Source organism: Zalophus californianus, chromosome 6, assembly GCF_009762305.2.
Source record: "Zalophus californianus isolate mZalCal1 chromosome 6, mZalCal1.pri.v2, whole genome shotgun sequence".
Classification (NCBI taxonomy): domain Eukaryota; kingdom Metazoa; phylum Chordata; class Mammalia; order Carnivora; family Otariidae; genus Zalophus; species Zalophus californianus.
This window is the reverse complement of record NC_045600.1, coordinates 128,001,367-128,020,962: the sequence shown is the minus strand read 5'-3', so window position 1 is coordinate 128,020,962 and position 19,596 is coordinate 128,001,367. Positions and strand designations below refer to the sequence as shown.

The window sequence follows — 19,596 nt, the reverse complement described above, 5'->3', positions numbered from 1 at the left end:
ACCTGTCAGGGCCTGCATGGCCTGCGGCCCTGACACCTCTGCCCTCACGGCCACTCCTTCTAGCACCTGCCACCCAGCCCTCATCTGCTTCTGGAACCTGCCAGCGTTGGAGCCACCTTCTGCCCGGAGCATTCTGTTTTTTTTTTTTTTTTTTAAACTTTTTATTTATTTATTCATGAGAGACAGAGAAAGAGAGAGAGAGGCAGAGGGAGAAGCAGGCTCCCCGCTGAGCAGGGAGCCCGATGCGGGACTTGATCCCAGGACTCTGGGATCATGACCTGAGCCGAAGGCAGATGCTTAACCATCTGAGCCACCCAGGTGCCCCGGAGCATTCTGTTCTGCCTTCATGAGGCTGGTTCTTCCACAAACGCAATCTCCTTGGGGAGAACTGTCATGCCATTCAGTCTTCCTCAGCCACCATCCCTCTTAACCTATGACACCATTCTCTTCTCCACGTGGAACAGTCCTTGGAACAACCATGTTTGTGAGTTTATGAGTTTCTCACCTGTACATTGCATGGGAACAGGGACCCCCTCGGTCCTGTTCACCACTGAACGTCTAGCACACGGAATATGCTCAATAAATCTTTGATGAATGAATAAATCAAGTTCCACCCTATGTACTTTCTGCTATGTCTAAACCAAACCTCACTGGCTCTCAATCACTTCACCTGGTGTTCAATTAATGCATAAGAATGATGGCCTCGGGACGGGGACGCCTGGGTGGCTCAGTCAGTTAAGCATCTGCCTTAGGCTCAGGTCATGATCCCAGGGTCCTGGGATCAAGTCCCACATCGGGCTCCTTGCTCAATGAGGAGCCTGCTTCTCCCTCTGCCTGCCAACTCTGCCTACTTGTGCTCTCTCTCTCTGCCAAATAAATAAAATAAAACCTTAAAAAAAAAAAAAAAGGATGGCCTCTTACCAAGCTGGGCCCCGGGCAAACTAGGTGTAGCAGGCTTTGGTTTTCAGAATGGGTCCTCTGCCTCTCTCTTCTGTGCCCTGAACCTGCCAGCAACCCCTCCCCAATGGTGAAGTTTATTCTCTCCTATTTTGGACCGGGACTCTCTCATACGGGTTTGGATGGTACTTGGTTTTTTTTCATTTTGCTTTTTCCTTTGGCCAGGAGGAGAAGCACCTCATAGTTATCTTCTAACTATGCCTCAGCCTCTCCTGTTGGAGGGACGCCACTGACTTGTTTTAATTTTAACGGAAGTTCTCTAAACCAATAGTATAGCACCCGGCCCAGCATTTCCTGGGCTCCTGGGTTAGCTACATCAACTCTTGCTGGGCTTGTCTTCTTCTTTTTGACTTTACCTTTGTTTTGCTAAACCACACATGATTTCTTCAGAACAGATGCACAGAAACTAAAATTTCTGAGTTCTTCCGTGTCTCAAAATTACTTTATTTTGTCCCCGTGCTTGATAATTTGGCTGCAGAGAATTCTATGATTATCCTCATTTTGTGCCAGGGTTGGTGTCTCTGTTTGTTTTTCTTGGTCTTTCTTGTTCCTGTTACCGGTTTTCTTGAAAGAGCTGATGATCTCTGGTTGACCACTCATATTTGAGAATGAGGCACAGAAAGGTAGACTGAGGGGGCTCTGTATCTGGGGATGGAGGTGTCGTGCGGTAGGCTTCCATTTGGGACTGGTGGGGGGGAAACTGGGGTCCACTCCCCAATCCAGGAGGGTTGAGCGCTGTGCCCAAGTACTGAGGTCACACATCTGCTCCAGCTGCCCTTGAACAGTTTCACACACAACTTTGGAAAGGAGCCCCCGATACTTGGCGTGAAGATCATTACCCAACAGCCCAGGGTCCAAGTGCAGGGCCAGCCATGGCCAGCCATGTTGTCTGACTCTTTGCCTTCTCTTCAATTTCAGCCAACACCTCACTCCTACTCTCCATTCCCAAGTCCTAGACGCCCTCAAGCATTCTGCTTTCTTTTCTGTTGCAACTCCCTGCACGTTCCTGTTCTGGCCCCTGTGGCTTTGTTCCTTCAATGGAACTTCCAACCTCTTCCACCCTCAGAAAGATGTGGTGTGTTTCTTCTGTCAAAAGGTGACCTCTGCTTCTCTTCGCCATCATGGTTTGTGCGATCCTGCCTTTACCATCAGCTTAGTGGAGTCCTGTCATGGGAGAGGAGCCCAGGTGAGGCTCCATCTGCCGGCTTAACCCGGAAGTTGTTATGGGAAGTTAATCAGACAGAAGGGGTGCAGGGAATGACTTCAGAGTTTTAGGCACTGCTGTCAGTAAAGATTCAGCACCAACAGTCACACACCGTAGAGATGTCAGCTGCAGGGTCATGACGTGAGGAGAAGCAGCAACCAGAGGGTGTTCTTGAAATAGAGGCCCAAGCACGAACTCCTGGTACGTTTTCCTGCATGCTTGTTACCCTTCTTTACTCAGGGGAACCCTGAGGCCAGAGTCTTATAATCCTCCTAAATTCCACCAGTAATTCTACTTGCCTAATAGGCCACCTTACACAAAATGGGAGGCCAGTAAGTGATGGATAATGAAAACCGTCCACTGAAATGGGCTCCATATTCCAGAATCGCTGAAGTCCTAAGAGCAAGTTGACCCATCCACCACACATCCACTCGCTGGGTTTCTCTTTTCAATATGCACTCAAAGGCTCTCCTCCAAGCCAGCTGCTGGGGGAACAAGGATAACCGGACATAATCCCTCCACCGAGGAAGCTTACCGGACCTGAAAATCTTCTTGGTGTTCGTCCAGCCCAGGATACGTTACACAGGTTAGGATCTCAAGGAAGTGGGACGCTAACTGGAGTACGATGCCCCCATGTGTACACAAGCCGGTGAGGCCTTAAAGAAAAGCCAAGCATACCTGGTCTCAGGTATATTCAGATCTGTCAGTTTGACTCGCCCACCGAAGATCAGTAGCTTGGAGGCAAAGTCGCACATTAGAAACATATTAACTTGATTTCTTTGCCTCTGCAGGCCAACAGGAGGAATCGCGAACGATGGAACTCCTGATTTATACAGACTTGCTGAAAAATAGACAATGTTTGTGTTTCTTTCCCCAACTCGCTCCCACTTTTATGAGTGCTGTTAAGTTTCATTTCAGCATGTTAAATAATTTGTGACTCACTGAAATGAAACTTAACTCAGTCCTCATAAAAACAGACTAAAATGGTATTTCCATGTTTCATGTTATGGTTTGAATCAGCCTGCTATTTGGAGCTTAGTGGAATCTGCTCAAAATGCCATTTGGGAGCCTCTCGTCCCCTCCATTCTCTACCAACTAGTCACTGTGCTTCTCAAAATTTCCCAGAACTCCTTCTGCCACCCCAAAATAGCAAAATTTATAGCTGAAGGGAACAGAGGAAAAAGTTAGTAAGTGAACCATGGCAATATTTCTGTAAGTGCTGTCTTACATAAAATGTGGATCATTTCTACCTTTTATCCATTATAATCAGGTAACAGTATTGATGAATAAGTACAGATCCTCTGCTCACTAAACTCCTAAGATTTTTTTTTTATTACTATTCCTCTCTGTAACCAATTTTCCTTACCTTACTCATTCACAAGTACCACAGGAATCCAGAATATTCTACTTTGGCATTACTGTAACTGGGCATCATACTGTACTTGTATTTAATTTCCTATACTCTTTATTTTTTTAAAATATTTTATTTATTTATGAGAGAGAGACAGAGAGAGAGAGAGAGAGAGAGAGAGAGCAAGCAGGGGGAGGGGCAGAAGGCAAAGGAGAAGGAGTCTTAAGTAGACTCTGCACTCGATCCCACGACCCTGAGATCATGACGTGAGCTAAAACCAAGAGTCAGATGCTCAACCGACCGTGCCACCCAGGTGCTCCTAATTTCTCATACTCTTATTTAAGTATGCTCAACTTTATCGTAAAACTTCATTAACGATGACTTTACTAAGCTGGATTCTTCTGAGAATTGACTTCACGAATGGGCTAAACTTAACCTTTATGGTTTCTCTCTGAGGAATAAGAACGGTTAGAAAAATTACAGGTGGTCTTTTAAACTTCCTTCAAGAAGCCAGTGGTTTCTCGGGGATTTAATCCCCTGAGGTACCTACATGTACATGCTGCCACCACCTACCAGGATGGTGGTCCTTCTGCTAGGACCGGTGAGCCGCCTGGAGGTGGCTGGTAACTGGGGCACATCCGTGCAGAGGAGATGGTACTTGTGAGAACCGACAAGGGGTGGGGCAAGGCTCCAATGAGCAGGAGCCTGCCCACCTGCCACAGAACATCATGAGGAGGGCCACTGTCTGCACCTGTGTTGAGGGGTAAGGTGCTTGGTTAGTGCTAATCTCCGTGCAGCGGTCAGTAAATGCAATGACCAGGATGGGGGTGGAGGCATTTGAGAGACTGGGGGGCGGGCAGGGATGGGGTGGCATCCAGGAATGGGAAGGCAAGTGTACCCATGTTATTGCCATCACATTCAAGTGCAGAGCAGGCTCTGGCTGGAAGGTGCCAGATGACCACAGACCTAAGGTTATCAGAGCCCTTGCGTGGCTTCTCAACCATGTTGTTCTGACTGAAAAACTGGATAGTTTGCTGTCATGGCACAGGGAAGATCTCCTCATTGAAAAGCATGTGGTTAGAACCAAGGTCGCAGAAGGGGCCCATTGGCACTGATCACTTAGAGCTGAAATCATGTCTGGCCACTTACTACTGACCCCACTGGCCAGACAACTTCAGGATTCTTAGAAATGCCTGCACGTTGGCAAGAACATTGCAAAAGATGCTGGCAAGAGCCCAGAGGTGGCTCAGATCATGCTGCTCAAAAGGGTACAAGTGCTTTTACTTGGAAACCGTTCCTAGGGAAATGTTCATTGTTGTGCTGTAGGATGGCCGGTGTTAAGTGTAGAATTTAGGAAAGTAAAAAAACCCTGCACTTGACTTGCTGGCAGGTTTAACAGAGAAATGCTAACAACTTCGGTGACAATGATAAGACCTGTGTTCACGCTGCCCCAGGCCCTGCACATTCTCCACGACAACACCACAGCCCTGAGGGCCACCAGCCCCACCACTGTCACTGCCTCCTTCCCCGGGAGGGCGCCTTGCCAAGACTCTCGGGCACCCAGTGCCTATCACCCACACATATCTGGATTTCATAACAAAGCCAGGCAGTGCCAAAGGAGTCTGGATATCATCAAGCTTTTTTTCCTGAAAAATCTCAGTTTGGGACTAGTTTGGACTTTTCAGGGAAAAAAAATCCACCAGGGTTGAAATGGCCACAGGACAGGAACTACCCTAGAAGTTGTGTTTGCGTCTGTGTCTTCCTGCCTTTCTCCCCTTCTGCTCCATCTGTCTTGCCCTCAGCCAGGCATCACGAAGAACAGAGAACAAGCAAGATGTGCTGCCTTATGGGGTCAGTGGGTCCGAGGCCTGGGGGCAGGTTTCTGGTACCAGTACAGTTAGGGAGAATGACAGTTTCTCTCCCCCGTGACCCCTGGAATTTACAACTGTTCAAACGTTTTTAATATTTCCATGAAACTGAGCATCAGAGATGGGTGTTGACTTTGGGAGGTGTGGGCACCCCGAGGCATCAGTAGCCTCATGGCTCCTGGGACGCAGCTTCTCTTTTCCTGGCAAAATGAGAAGGCCCCTCAGGAGCCCTTGGTGAGTCCATGCTTACTCTCATGCTGCAGGTGCTTGTCCGTGGAGGCCAAACAAGGTAAAGCGAAAATCGGAGGCAAGACCTCGTTTTCCTTTCTGTGCCAAATGCACAGCTCTCCTGCTATCCATCTGCTTGCTTCAGCCTCTGTTTCCGGGAGCTGCTGCCTCTCCCAGATCCTGTTGGGCTCACCTGCTGAGGACACGGTGGAGGGGGAGGACTCTCTCATGACAGGTACAGCTCAAACTGCATCATCAGGAAATACGGCACATGTGGCATAATGGAGGGTGGCATTACCTGAGTCGTGGCCCTCTGGGCACTGGAGATACACAGCCTCCTGACTCCCTTCCCCAATTCCACATCAGGGCGATGCCCATTCTTAATGGAGAAACAGTCCTGTTACACTGAGCTGGAGAGCGTTGCCGCAGGAGGGCTCAGCTTCAGGTTCGTCCCCAGCTCAGGCAGAGTTAACAACAGGTGGAAGATGAGCTTCCATCCATCTTGTCTTCCTCTCTCCCTCCTTGCTTTTTCCTTCTGTCTTCTTAAATGATACTTATCATTCGTTCTAATGAGTCACAGACATCCGACACCAGGATGGCTTTGGGGACTATACCGCAGTGGGTGGAGTGGTTCCCCAAAGCCAGGCATACTGACTTCCCTGGGTACTGCCTGTGAAGGAACCTGCTTTGTTCCTACTCTATCTTTGGTAGCTAGACACAGAATAGCTTGTCCAATAACATATTCATATGTATCTTCCAGCCTGACCTTAGTATTCGACCTGTTCTGCCCTTTGTTGGAACGACTAAAGTTTTAAAATTTTAAGACTTCTGAGATTATCGTTTCCACTAGTCTCCCAGCCACCTCAGCTCCCAGTAGGCCTGTGGGTGAGCTTCATGCTCAGTCGCTGCTGACCAAGGATGGGTGCCAAGTTGCCTTCTTGCGAAGATCCATCCCCCCAAGCCTCCCGAGGTCTCTGCCTCCCACCCCCCAAAACCTTCTGGGGGTGAGGGAGCCTCCCCTCCAAAGAAAGCCCCACCAAAGACACAAGGAAAACACGTCACCTGGCACTTGCCGTGCACACAGAGGTCGGTCTCATAGGGCCCGCAGGGTGTGCCATCCAGGACCCTGTCGGCCACCAGCAGTGGGGATTCCTTCCCGAGGGGTGAGCAGTAGAGTTCACATGGTTTATCTGAGGAGGGAAAGGGGAAGGTGGACATTGATGTAGGAAGGGGTGTGTGGGCGACACAAGGTGCAGGTGCACGGGGTGGGGGGGTATGAGCCAGCAGCGTGCAGGGACATGTGGGTGGTGGCCCAGAGGATGAGAGGTCAGTATGGAATATGGAATAAAGGTCACAGAAACCCAGCACATGTTCCTCAGAGATGTGCACCTGCCCCTTGGAACACTCCACACAGCAAATGGAGAAAGACACATGAGTGAGGGCTCTGTGGGCTTTTATTCACTTTATTCTCTTCATCCTTGGCAAAGATATAGTATTCCTTTTCCTTAAGGCATTAAAAATATGAGGCTGAACATTTTGTGGTGTGCTAACCTCTAAGTGAATTGAATATGTATGGAGAGCCTGGGAGCTTCTCCTGTTGTGGGGGTGAGAAAGAGGGAGAAGGTGAATGAGAATGCCTCTGGGTAGGCGGGCGTGTGGGCCCTATGGATGTCTCTATAGCAGTGGCTTTTGCTAAACGCTTTAGTGCTCCACCAGCTGCTGGGTAAAAGCTGCAAGGCTGTGATATGTGGCAAGAAGGTCCTGGAAGAAACTGAGCTGCAGAAAAGTACAAGAACAAAGGGGCTTCTAGGACAACTTGTAAGAGCCAGGTCACCAGGCAGGATGAAAACCCTGGTTTCTGCTGCTCTTGGAACCAAGTGAGCTCCTAGAACATGACAAGCTCTCATGCCTTTGCCTAAGCTGTTCCTTTGCCTGGCAATTCCTCTCTGCACAGAGCTTTCTGGAAGTTTCCTATCACCCCGGAAGCTTCTACTCCAGAGCTCTCTCTTCTCATGCCATTGCTGACATGGAATCTCCATCGCACTTTGCATACAACTCCATCAAAGCCCTTAGCCATTATCTTATTGTCTTATAATTGTTTGAGTTACTTTCATATACAAGGGGATTTCTTATAAGGTGGGTTCCACTGCTAAAAAAGTTTGAAAGCGATGGATTTTAATTATCTTTAGATTGAAGAACTGACAGTCCTGGGAGACCTTAGAGGACAAGGGACTGAGATTTTTATCTCTTGTCGCCAGGCCAGGCCAAGGACCTGGCTCACAGAAGGACTTGGTAAATATTTTAATCTTTCCATATAAACTTTAGAATGAGTTTGTCGATATTCCCAAAATAACTTGCTGGGACTTCACTGGGATTGCACTGAATCTATAGATCAAGTCAGGTGGAACCGACGTCTTGACAATATTGATTCTTCCTATACACGAACATGGACTCTCTCCCCATTTAATTCTTTTGACTCATTCATCAGATTTTCCCTCATATAGATCTTGTATATATAGTGTTAGATTTATACCTAAATATTTCATTTTTGGGGTGCTCATGTAAATGGTACTGTGTTTTTTAATTTCAAACTGCATTTGCTCATTGCTGGTATATAGGAAAAGTGACTGATTTCTGTACATTTACCTTGTATCTCTCAACCTTGCTATAATCATTTACTAGTTCCAGGAGGTTTTTGGGTATTTTTTTTTTGTTTTTTGTTTTTGTGATTGTTGTTTTTTGTTGATTCTTTTGGATTTTCTACATAGATGATCATGTCATCATCAAACAAAGGTAGTTTTATTTCTTCCTTCCCAATCTGTATGTTTTCAATTTCCTTTTCTTGTCTTATTGCATTAGCTAGGACTTCCAGTATGACGTTGAAAAGGAACAGTGAAAGAAGAAACCCTTGCCTTGTTCTTGATCTTAGGAGAAAAACTTCAAGCTTATTTTTAAATAAATGAATGGATTTTGTGTTCTTCTCTATGTAACTGTGAAAGAGGAATGCACCCCTTTTTCTCTCCAAGTCAACGAATTCTAATGACGTTATTATGACTATTTTGCAAAGAAACCTCCAGAGAGAGAAACACCAACACTTTTGTGCTGCCTGTCAGGCCCTTTGTTTCCACCATTGGATCATTTTCCCCACTGGGTCCTTCCAGTGGTCTCAGATGAGCAAGTGTAGGGGTAGAGAAAGGCTTCTGGAGTTGACTTGGCTTCAGAAGATCTTGGCATTCCAGCTGGACAGTTCTTGTCAGAGCTGATGTGTTGTCTCACCCAGGCTCTGCGGCTTTCATGACTGAATGACATTCACAAACCCACGAACATGTTCAGCAGCTTTCCATGGCTCCTCTTCCATGGAGCTCTGCTGACCAACATGCCCAGTGGGAAGCCTTGCCTTAAAACACTTGGAAGAAGCTACAAAGGTTCAGTAGAAATGTTCAACTTGTCTGTTCCAGTTAGTTGTGGAGGTGGGGGGAAAGTGCTGTGACGAACAACTTCCCAGTAAGTAATGTTGCTTCAATGTTTATTCATTCAAAAACTGGAATTGAGCCTCTCCATCACACAAGACACTCTTTGAGCACTGTTGGGAAAGAAAGATGAGTAGTGCATGTTTTTCAAGGCCCTGGTAGTCTCATGGACAAGTACAGAGTGAATCCCGGATGAGGCGGACTGTGAAAAGCCCCATGAATGGGCTTGAGCTGTTAGAAGACAGGGCATAAAGTCGAAGGAACAGCCCAATCCCTCAGGTAGCAGGCTAGAGGCAGGTGTCCCTCCATTTAGACAGAATGACTCAGGAAGGCAGTCAGTGGAAGAAGTATGGGAGATGGAAATGTAAACTGAGATTAGGTTCTGGGATGTTCATTTGACAAAGTTTTTGAGGTGCTCTTGGGGACCCCGAGGTTTCCTGTGAGCATCCTGGGGAACCACTGGGAGAATGTAGCACCACAGTCCCCAGTCTGAGTGGATGGGGGATTTTCTTCACACACTGGGCTTCCTCTTAGTGTCTACGCATTTCATGTGGGAGCTGTCATTGTTCCGTCTTATAGACAGACATGTGAGGCTCAGAGAAGGTGCACGGCTACCCGGAGCCCCTTGACAGGCAGGGCCTCTTTGTCCCTGCCTAGTTTTCTTCTACCAGCCTGTGCTCTTTTTGAATAGAGAACTCTGGTGCCCCAAAATACCAAGAGGCAAAATGGTATTGCTGAAAGCAAACCACCAGTTTTATGAATGTTTCTGGTTTCTGAATGTATACTCTGATTTGAGCAGAAATGGAAATGGGATTTGGATAGAAAAGTAGGGGGTCTTTTGTGGCAAGTTAGAAAGACCAGACTTGGAGGGGAATGAAGATTGTTTATCTGGGCTCTTTGATATAAATATCAGGGAAGTGGAGATTCTCAGATGGAGGGATTTTGGCCATGACCCCAGGCAAGCAGGTATACTGCACTGGAATCTCCCACCTGCAGACACTGTCCTCCTCGGCTTGGGCAGTCTGGGGGCACCCAGACTCCAGAACAGAGTCCAGAGGTAACACTTCCTTTCTTTGCTCAGCTGAAACTCCATTCATCCATCTCCTTTTCTGAGGTCTGTGCTCAGAATTCAGGGCCCCCCCCACCTCTAGGAAGGTATGGCACTATCTCCCAAAGGGACTCAGGATAACCTTTATAAAACTTGAGGAGGAGCCCCTCAAAATTCTCCTCTAAGCTACCTTGTGTGGGCAATTAATCCCCAGATAAATGAGGTGCCGTGATTCCCCTCTGGGTACAGTGTCTTACATTCTTAGTAGTACAGAAGGAGGTCAAATCTTCTTAAGAGTTATATAACCATGCACTCCAAGGAAAGAAGTGTGGGGCATTCTCTTACATGGCTGATGGGTGCCAAAATGAAATCCTAATGAAGCTACACTGTCTGGTGTGGTTCCTGGTCTCTCACTGGCCCACTTGTTGCCAGGACTTATGCGTGGATGGGGAAACCACAGACAGGGCAGCAGAGATGAGCTCAGGGGCTTGAGAGCCACACTATCTTATCTGCTTAGTGGAGGCTTGGAGGATTCCCCCTGGAACTCCATGGTGAAGAGGACACTTGTGGCTCGTAGCACTCTTGCTATTCTTGCTCTGCCAGTGGTTACAAGGGCGTACTAATTTTGAGGCCATCACAAGAGCTCACTCCCGCTCTGTCCGGCTATCTGTAGGGGATAAAAAGGAGGCTGCTCAGTCCCTTGTCCCCAAAGCTGCCCACCCTAACTCCAGAGCCTGGCCTTAGTTGATCGGACCGGCAGAAGCCACTTGACTGTAGCTGTACCAATCAGAGTCTTTCTCTCCATCACAACCTCATAGATCGCTTCATGAGGCCTCAACTGATTGGACTAAGAGTGGCCACCTGACCGCAGGTGGACCAATCAGAGTCTCTCTCTTGAAAAACCAGCACTAAATTCAGATTTAGAGCAGCTGTGTCTACTCATGGTTGATGAATCTGAAAGAAGTCTGTACTCCCTTATCCACAATTCGGAAGTGCAAAAAGCTCTGAAAACTGCGAGTATTTTCTTACATTTGTGGCAAACACATTTGGCAGCAAAACCAGCCTTGACTGACATGAGGCTGTAGGTAGTGTTCAATATCTCAGTTAGAGACTGCTCATGGGTTATTTGGTAGAGACATCTGCGTGCTTCTCTGGACTGTGGGGTGCTTCCCTGGAATATATGGTTGATGCGCTGTTGTTAGATATCTAACACCAAAAACGCTTTGGCCACATCTGGCCCCAAAGGATTCAGATAAAGGATGAAAGTGTTGTGGGCCACCGTTTGGCCTACATGTGGACAAGTCATGGGAAAGCCAGTTTTCAGTTGGGAACAGGAAGAAATGACTCACAAACACAAACTGTGGTGGGCATGGAGAGAGGGTCCTGATATTTTCAGAGGCCCTGTCCTAAGACCCCAGCCCTTGGGATCTGAGACACCCTGCGTCTTTGCAACTTCTTTTTCATCAAGCAACTCCAGTCAGCTTGGCTGAACTGGGGTCAGAGAGTCCCTAACCATCATACCCTCCATACCCTGGAAGGCTCAGACCCAGAGGGGGTTCTGCCGTGCTTGGGAGGAGCTGGAAATGCACCTCCAGGTCCAGACATGGCCTTAGCCAAGCCCTCCGACACTTCAGTGGGCACGTGGCCTGCTGGCTTGGGCAGGAAGCACTGAACTCCTGAAGGTTTCCACTTAAATGAGATTCCACGGGGAAAGCAGAAATGGGGTGGGTTTGGCAACAGGCCATCTCCATGGGTTTCTGTCTAAAGGCTTTCCCACTTAGAACTCTTTTCTAAGGAGAGCCTTTGTCTTCTTTTGGAGGTGGTATGGATTTGTGGTCCTGAGCCCTCCCTTGGAAAATCTACCTCTGCAAGAATTCTTTTTTTTTTTTTCAGTAAGAGAAAAAAAGAAAAAATATAGCTTCCCCTTTCTTGAACCGTGTGTCACTCGCCAAAGAATTCCACAGTGATAGCAATGCTATGAATAGGGCAGTCATAATGGGCTTCGAGAAGCCCAGAGCCCAACCACAGGAATCGTTCCCATCACGGCTGAGCTAGAATTGTGCCTTTTATAAGCTGATTTTTGAGAGGAGCAAACTTATAATCTGTATTCTCCCCCTGCCCTCTGAATTGGCCGTTTGTTATTTTGTTTTCATGCTTGTGAAATGTGCCTGTTGAAAACGCTGGCTTCTGTTTCTATTTGAGAGGGAAATGAAACCAAATCTGCAAGAAGTCATGACAATTCCACCCCAGAGCGGGGGATGTGTCAAGCTAGCATTGCAAAGGCCTGAATTTGGGGTCCCTCCCTCAAAGACAAAACGCTTACTGCCCACTAGCTGTCCTTATCAAAGAGGGTGGCACTTTTCAGATCAAAGGCGGTCGCACTCTGGCTGTAATTATCTATTGCTTTGGTAGAGAGAAACTAAAAGCAGGTGGGTCACGACACATTCTGAACCTGGTGAGCTTCCCCAGATAGCTGACCTGCGACGCTTCCTGGGTGCGGGGTCTGGGGCAAACATCCATTTCAGCCCCTGGGATGATAAGGGACCCGAGGAGCTCAGCAATCCAAAAATGGTTACAAGTAAAATAGAAGTTTAATCTGGACTTGGAGAAATCTGTGGAAAACCAGACATTTAAGTGGGATTTCTGCATTGAATAAAGGAGCTGGAGAATGCAAAGCTGAAGCAGGCTGAGGAAAGAATAACAACAATGCTGTGCACACAGTTGAGTGGAAACGGGGACGGTGTGAGTCCCTCTTGGATTTTGCTCCCAAAAAGCAGGAGAGGACCTGACAGAGGACCTAAAGTGTCTCTGTCCAGCAGGCTGAGACAGCTGATGGTTTGGAAACAAGGCTGCTCCTCATCAGAACCCACTCCACCATGGTGCTGGACACAGGGCAGCCTCTGCCTGGGCTGTCTTTCTCCTGATTAGGGGTCCAAATGTGCTCGAGACATATGGAAGCCTCCTGGGTTTTCCTGCATTAGAGGAATGGCCAGGCAGAGAGCAGCAAGGCTCCTGCTTGAGTCTCTGCCTCCAGCTGCACATGTTCCTTTCGGGAGGGTGGGTCTCCTCTCTCCCTTGTCTGCAGAAAAAGCTGAGGGTATGTAGGCCGCTCTTCTCTTGAAGTCTCGGTTAGCCGATGGTGCACCTCCCATTACAAGGCTCTAAAAAGTGGTGTTCTTTTTTAAAAAGGATAAAAGTCTGGGGAGCTCCCTGAAGCTTTTAAATGAGCCCACAGCCGAGTGGGCTGGTAGTATCCGCCACGATTGAGAACATCCCATGTTACTTTACAACTTGGTTTGGAGCTGATGGGTCAGGTTGCTGGGTTCAAAGTTGCAGGTCTGGGGCCATTATTCCCTGGGATGACTGGGCCTCCCTCTGCACAGCTACGCACACTTGAGCTTGTAACAGCCGACTGCAGGGTGTAGATTTCAGAGGTTCTTCAAACCACAAGGAAGAAACCTAAGACCTGGCACAGGAACCTCATTCTCCTGCAAAAGACTTTAGAGGCTGTTAAAAATCAGGCGCAGTCACTGTAGTTCTTATTAAAGCCTCTTCACTCGACACTTATGAAGTCATGCTCTGTCTGTCTTACTCGAGTATTGGAAGCCAGATGATAGCTGGTTATTTACTGAGTCAGCTCCTCCAGAATGGGGCTCCCTCCCTGCTCCTTATCAGCCGCGGGAACTTTAGTGTGTCATATAACCTGTAACCTCTTATCTTTGCATGGCTCGCTCTGCATAGTAATTGAGATGACAGATGCAGAGCTAACTTGGGCCTGGCTTATGGGGTGCTCAACAAATAGGACCGCATCGTCATCATTACGACACAGTCTTGTCTCCCGAAGATGAGAATTTTAAGTGTAAAAGACCTTGAACTAGGCCATGGCGGGTAGGTGGTCCTTCAATAAATAAACATTCCAAATCCTACAGACATGATATACCACCTAGAATTTGATCAGCCACTGGAAATGCTTGCAATAGACCATGGGGCAGAGTCCCCTGATTCGGGAGAAACCTCTTGTAAGGAAAATGTGACCTGTGCCTATCATCATCTCTGAGTTGTAAATTGTCCTCAAAACTTTTTTTTCCAAACACGCTAGTCAAGGAGTGAAAGCCAACCCAAAACGAACCAAGAAAAGAAATGCAAGAAAGCATCAACGTTGGAAAGAGAGAGCAGACACAGAAACCCACCATCCTGCGCCTGCAGAGCCTCACTCTCCTCAAAGTTGGCCCTGGGCCCCTCAGCACATGGCATTAGGCGGCAGGCTGCCAGCACCCCCGCCTTGCTGCAAATGGGGGTGCAGGACGATTCTGGTCTGCTGCCTGCCTCACAGCTGCTTTTGAGAAATCTCCCAGAGCTGGGTCATCCAAGTTCAACCCCACTGCTCGAGAAGCCGGTCCACTGCTGACTGGCGCAGTGGGGCTGGAGCGTCCCATTGGATGGATGGCTGGGAAGGGGGACCCCTGTGGGGTTTCCTAGGAGGTGTTTACATTCTTGGGAGGAGAAGTGGGGGGGGGCACTGTGAAAGGACGTGCCATATGCCTTTACCATCAACCACCACTGCTGTCAGCAGGCCCTTCTTCTTGCTGCTCAGTCGGTCGTGTGTCTGGCACTGCTGGTCCCGGAAGCTGGGCAGGCCCTTGGGGCAGGGAAGGTTCTCGCAGACAGCATGCTCCACACTGGCTCCCAGGCAGTGCGTGCCCCCAGGCCCAGGGCTAGAAGGAAGAGAAAGGTCTGAGTTACCCAGATGGTGCTGTGGAAACAGCAGGGGGGCTCGGTTTTTTGCCTCTCTTGCCAGGAGGGGGAGGGGCCGGGCAAGGTTTCCAAAGCAACCTCCCTCTGCTCTTCCACACCGTATCTCAGCAATCCCAGGCCCATGCTGACGGCGTGTTTAACTGAGCCGTCAGAAAAAATGCATCCAAGAACTGTAAATCAGGGTCAGCTGGAAATAGAATACGGTATCAGTTCAGCAAGATCCACAAACTGGGTCTTTCATCCGAACTTAAAATTTGGCCATTTGTAACACTGAAAACCCCAAGGGGGAATTTTTAGTGTGTGTGGGTTTTTTGTTTTTGTTCTGTTTTGTTTTTTTGGTCTTCTATAAAACAAAGACCTTTACGTGGCTCCCAGGTCCACTCTGGATGTCACTAAGTTTCAGGATGAGTAAATAGCTCTCATTTAACTTTGTAATGCAGAGAATCAGAATGATTCATTAACTTGTTCAATGGCTTTGGGTAGAGACCTGCCAGATCCCGGCTCTGCAACCTTTACTTGGGTACTTGGGCAAGTGTGAGACCACGAGTGGTCAAAGATGCATCCTGGGTCCCTGAGGCTCTGTGCTTAGACTGGGGTTCTAAGTAGTTCTGGAGACCCAGCTGTGTTCTCTGGCCAAACCCATGTGTGTGAGGGGCACTGAGTAGGAGCAGGAGGATACTGGGGGCTGGCTGAAATGTAGGGTCTGCCCAGCTGTTCCATGAAGCCCTGGGGTGTCCTCACAGGACCCTGACCCAAGCAACCTCAGTGGTTCCCTTCATTTCCATGATGCCAAAATCACCATGATGGAGTACGATTGTTTTCTCCCCGAACTTTTTACTGAAATTCAGCATCGAGGGGAAAAGAACACAAGTCACAACGGTTTTGCTCAACGGCTTTTCACAAATTGCATACACCAGTTGGCAGGACAATAGTTTTGACCTAATAACCACACTGAGTATTTCTTTTCCTCCCTTTGCCATTCCCTGTAGTCAGACAATGAGGCCACCCTATGATCACTGCTTCAGGGGAGAGAGATCAGAGCAGAAGTCCTTAGGCTTTTGTGTCATCAGGGGTCTACAAACTTCTTCTGCAAAGGTGACTATTTCTGGCTTTGTGGGCCATGTAGTCTCTGTCCCAACTACTCAACTCTGCCACTGTTGTACAAAGACAATGCAGAGCCAAAAGGGCATAGCTGTGTGCCAATAAAACTTTATTTATAAAACCAGGTGGTGTACCAGATTTGGTCCATGGGCCATCATTTCCCGGTTCCTGGTCTACATAAATATGTTGGAGAAAATGTCTGGAGCAGGAAGAAAGGCTCCACTCTTACCTCTATGCCCACCTCATGTACACCAGACAACCTCTCCTTCACTTGGGCATGGCGGCAGCCTTGAGAGGTTATACATACCGGTGGCCCCAGAGAGGGGCCCTGAGTTCTGATCTCCAAGTCAGGAAACAGCAAAACCTCTCTAAGGTTTATGGGATCTGAGAACAGAGAGACCTTTTGTTCTTTTTCCCTCCCAGAACACCAGGGAGGCAGCTGGATCTCAGGGAAATGACTGCATGGCATGTTTAGGGAGACAGAGTCTCCCAAGAGCCCTGGGCCTGAATGCCGAGTGTGGACAGATGAATGGATTCCGGTGCCACAAAGCACAGTGTGGAAGAAAGAGAGAGGGGGAAAGGCATGTGGACCAGCAGGAGGGACATCTCTGCAACAGGCGAGTTCCCACGGCTGGGACCAGAGAAGGGATGGGTGAGGCAGCAGATGCTCTATGGTGAGAAGTTATGGGTTGAATTGTGTCCATCCTAAAGTCATATGCTGAAGTCCTAACCCCAGTGCCTCAGAATGTGGCCTTATTTAAAAATAGGACCATTGCAGATGTAATTAATTAAGATGAGATCATACGAGAACAGGGTGAGCTCCTAATCCAATATGACTAGTACTGTTATAGAAAGGGGAAATCTGGAGATGGAAACACAGAGGGAGAACACCATGCAAAGATGAAGACAGAAATCCAGGTGATGTTTCTACATTTTAAGGAATGCCAAAGATCACCAGTAAGCCACATAGAAATCAGGAGAGAGGCATGGAACAGATTCTCCTTCACAGCCTTCTGAAGGAACCAACCCTTCCAAGACCTTGATCTTGGACCTCTGGTCTCCAGAACTAAAAGAGAATAAAGTTGTGTTGTTTACGCCACCCAGTTAGCAATAGTGTGTTATGGCAGCCCTTAGAACATAGATATACCAGACAACACAAGGATCAGATGCATCCTCACTGAATTTAGTTGTAGACTCAGGGAATATGGGGCAAAAACTCCTGAAGTGATTAGGGATCCAAACTGAACTAGAATGGAGTTCAAAAATACAAATTAAAACATCAAAAATACAAATGCAAATAAAAATTGGTTTCCAGGAAAATGAAGAAAGCTACATTTTCCAGTTAGGGTGTGAACTGAGATTTGTGCACCCTCGTGTAATTAACTTCCTGAGTTGCCACTAAGCTTTATTTTAGCTTCCATTGTACCCACCTCTAACAATTGATTTTTTTCAGATGTACATCTGACTGATCCTCATAAGCCAACTACCTTTATGCCTTGTGGCAGGTGGGTGGAGAGATTAAACAAGTGAAGACAACTTCTGGATCCAGCAGAAAGTGGGCCTAGAGGAGGGTAGCCCATGGGATACCTCATGTGCCTCGGGGTGCTTTCCTCCTGAACTCTGTTTACCCTGTTTCTTCTCCCTGACCAACTTTCTCCCATGGGCAAGTTCCCTTTCAGCCCCCCATCTAGCCCACCGCCCCGTCTTCCCCACCTCCCCCACCCCCCAATTCTCCGTCCATCCTTGAGGCCACCTCCACCCTGAAGCCTCTTTTTTATTTCCTACCTGGAGCCTCTTTTGACCCTGCTTGGGTCTCTGCTATGCTGCTATCATCAATCTTGTGAAATGGTGAGCTAGATTACTGTCTTCCTCCTATTTTTCTGCAGCCTCACAGAGAGAACCTTGCACAGGCTAGTCTTTAACAAACAGTAGACTGAGTTGAAGTAAATTATCAAAGTTTATCTTAAAAAGACCAAAACAGAGAGCAAAGTTAGGGAAGACAGTGGAGTAAGAAGCACCAGGAATCTGTCTCTCCACTTAGACAACAAATGTATTGGCAAAAACGGTCCGAAGTAACTATGTTGAAACTCTGGAGTCTATTTGATGTGCTGCCTTCTGGGAAAAGCTTGGCTGGTAAGCTGTGGTTAATTTAGATACATTTCAGCCTTTATTGTGGTAGTGGCTATCTGTCCCCCACACTCCAGCCCCATGGCAGGCAGCTGTGCCTGGGGTGGCTGGCTAGAGCCAGGGTGGACAATAAGAACCTTATTCTCCAAATACTGGGGTTCTGTGTTCTGATTGTTCAGTGCTGCTTTTGATTTCTGAGGTGCAGGAACAGAGGGTGGCCACCACTGTTGCAACTCCTGTGAGCTGAAGGAACTTCCAAGGAATTTCAATGAGCAATACATTTTTTTTCTCTTTTTCCCCTTTTGGGAGCCAGATATGCAAGGATTAAGTCATTCAAAAGCAACTGCACATATGGGAAAATTTAGGAAGCCACCGGTATGCCCTGGAAAAGATGAAGGCTAGAAAAGGCTTGAGAATACCTTATGCTTTTACATCAGGTTGATCCCCAGCACAGAGAAGCCTTTCAACAGCAAAGAAACAGAAAATCCAGAAGGGGAGAGGCTGATTATTAGAGTTACATTATAAGATTCGAATGTCCAGTTTTCAACAAAAAAATCACAAAGCATATAAAAGAAAAGAAAAGTATGGCCCACTCAAAGGAACGAAATATACCGGCAGAAATGGTGCCCGAGAAAACTCAGATGTTGGGCTTATTAGGCAAGGACTTAAAACAACTGTCTTAAAAATGCTCAAAGTACTAATGGATGACATAAATAAAGACAGGAAAATGATGTATGAGAAAAATGAGAAAATCAATAAAGAAATTACAGAAAGGAAAAATAAATTCCAGGACTGAAAAATACAATAACTGAAACAAAAAATTCACCAGGTGGGTTCAGGAGCAGATTTAAGCAGGCAAAAGAAAGAGTTAGCAAATTTGAATATAGGGCAATTGAAATTATTAAGTCTCGGGGGGGGGGGGAATGTGAAAAGAAAAAGAATGAAGAAAAGTAAACAGAGGGTATCTGCGGTAAAGCACTGAGAGGACCAACATATGCGTTATGGGAGGCTCAGAAGGTGAAAAGAGAAGAACAGAGATTATTTGAAGAAATAATGGCTGAAAACTTCCCAGATTTGAAGAAAGACATGAATGTACAAATCCACGAAGCTCAACAAAGTCCCAGTAGGATAAATTCACTGATACACTTTTCAATTAAGCTGTCAAAAAATAGAGAATCTTGAAAGCAGCAAGAGAGAGGCAACACAACACATATAAGAGAATCTTAATAAATCATGAGCCTATTTTTCATCAGAAATTTTGGAAGCCAGAAGACAGTAGTAGGTTGATACATTCAAAGTTTAAAAAAAAAAAAACTATCAACTAAGAATTCTATATCCAGCAAAACTGTCATTCAAAAAATGAGGGAGAAATTCAGACATTTCCAGATAAACTGGGGAAGTTTTTATGTTTTGTTTTTACTACCAGACATACTCTACAAGAAACACTAAAGAGGGTCTTTCAGGGTTCAAATGAAAGGATGCTAGAT

At 47.1% G+C, this 19,596-nt stretch overlaps 1 protein-coding gene across 1 annotated transcript in view; it reads right to left on the bottom strand.

Moving 5' to 3' along the window:
* ADAMTS17 (ADAM metallopeptidase with thrombospondin type 1 motif 17) overlaps positions 1-19,596 on the bottom strand; it is a 353,771-nt gene that overhangs the window by 112,772 nt on the left and 221,403 nt on the right. Inside the window, exons 14-15 of the mRNA XM_027571265.1 lie at positions 14,675-14,841; positions 6,671-6,798 (exon numbers count right to left, since the gene is read on the bottom strand). Coding sequence (XP_027427066.1) covers positions 6,671-6,798; positions 14,675-14,841 — 295 coding nt within the window. The remainder of the gene's footprint in view (positions 1-6,670; positions 6,799-14,674; positions 14,842-19,596) is intronic.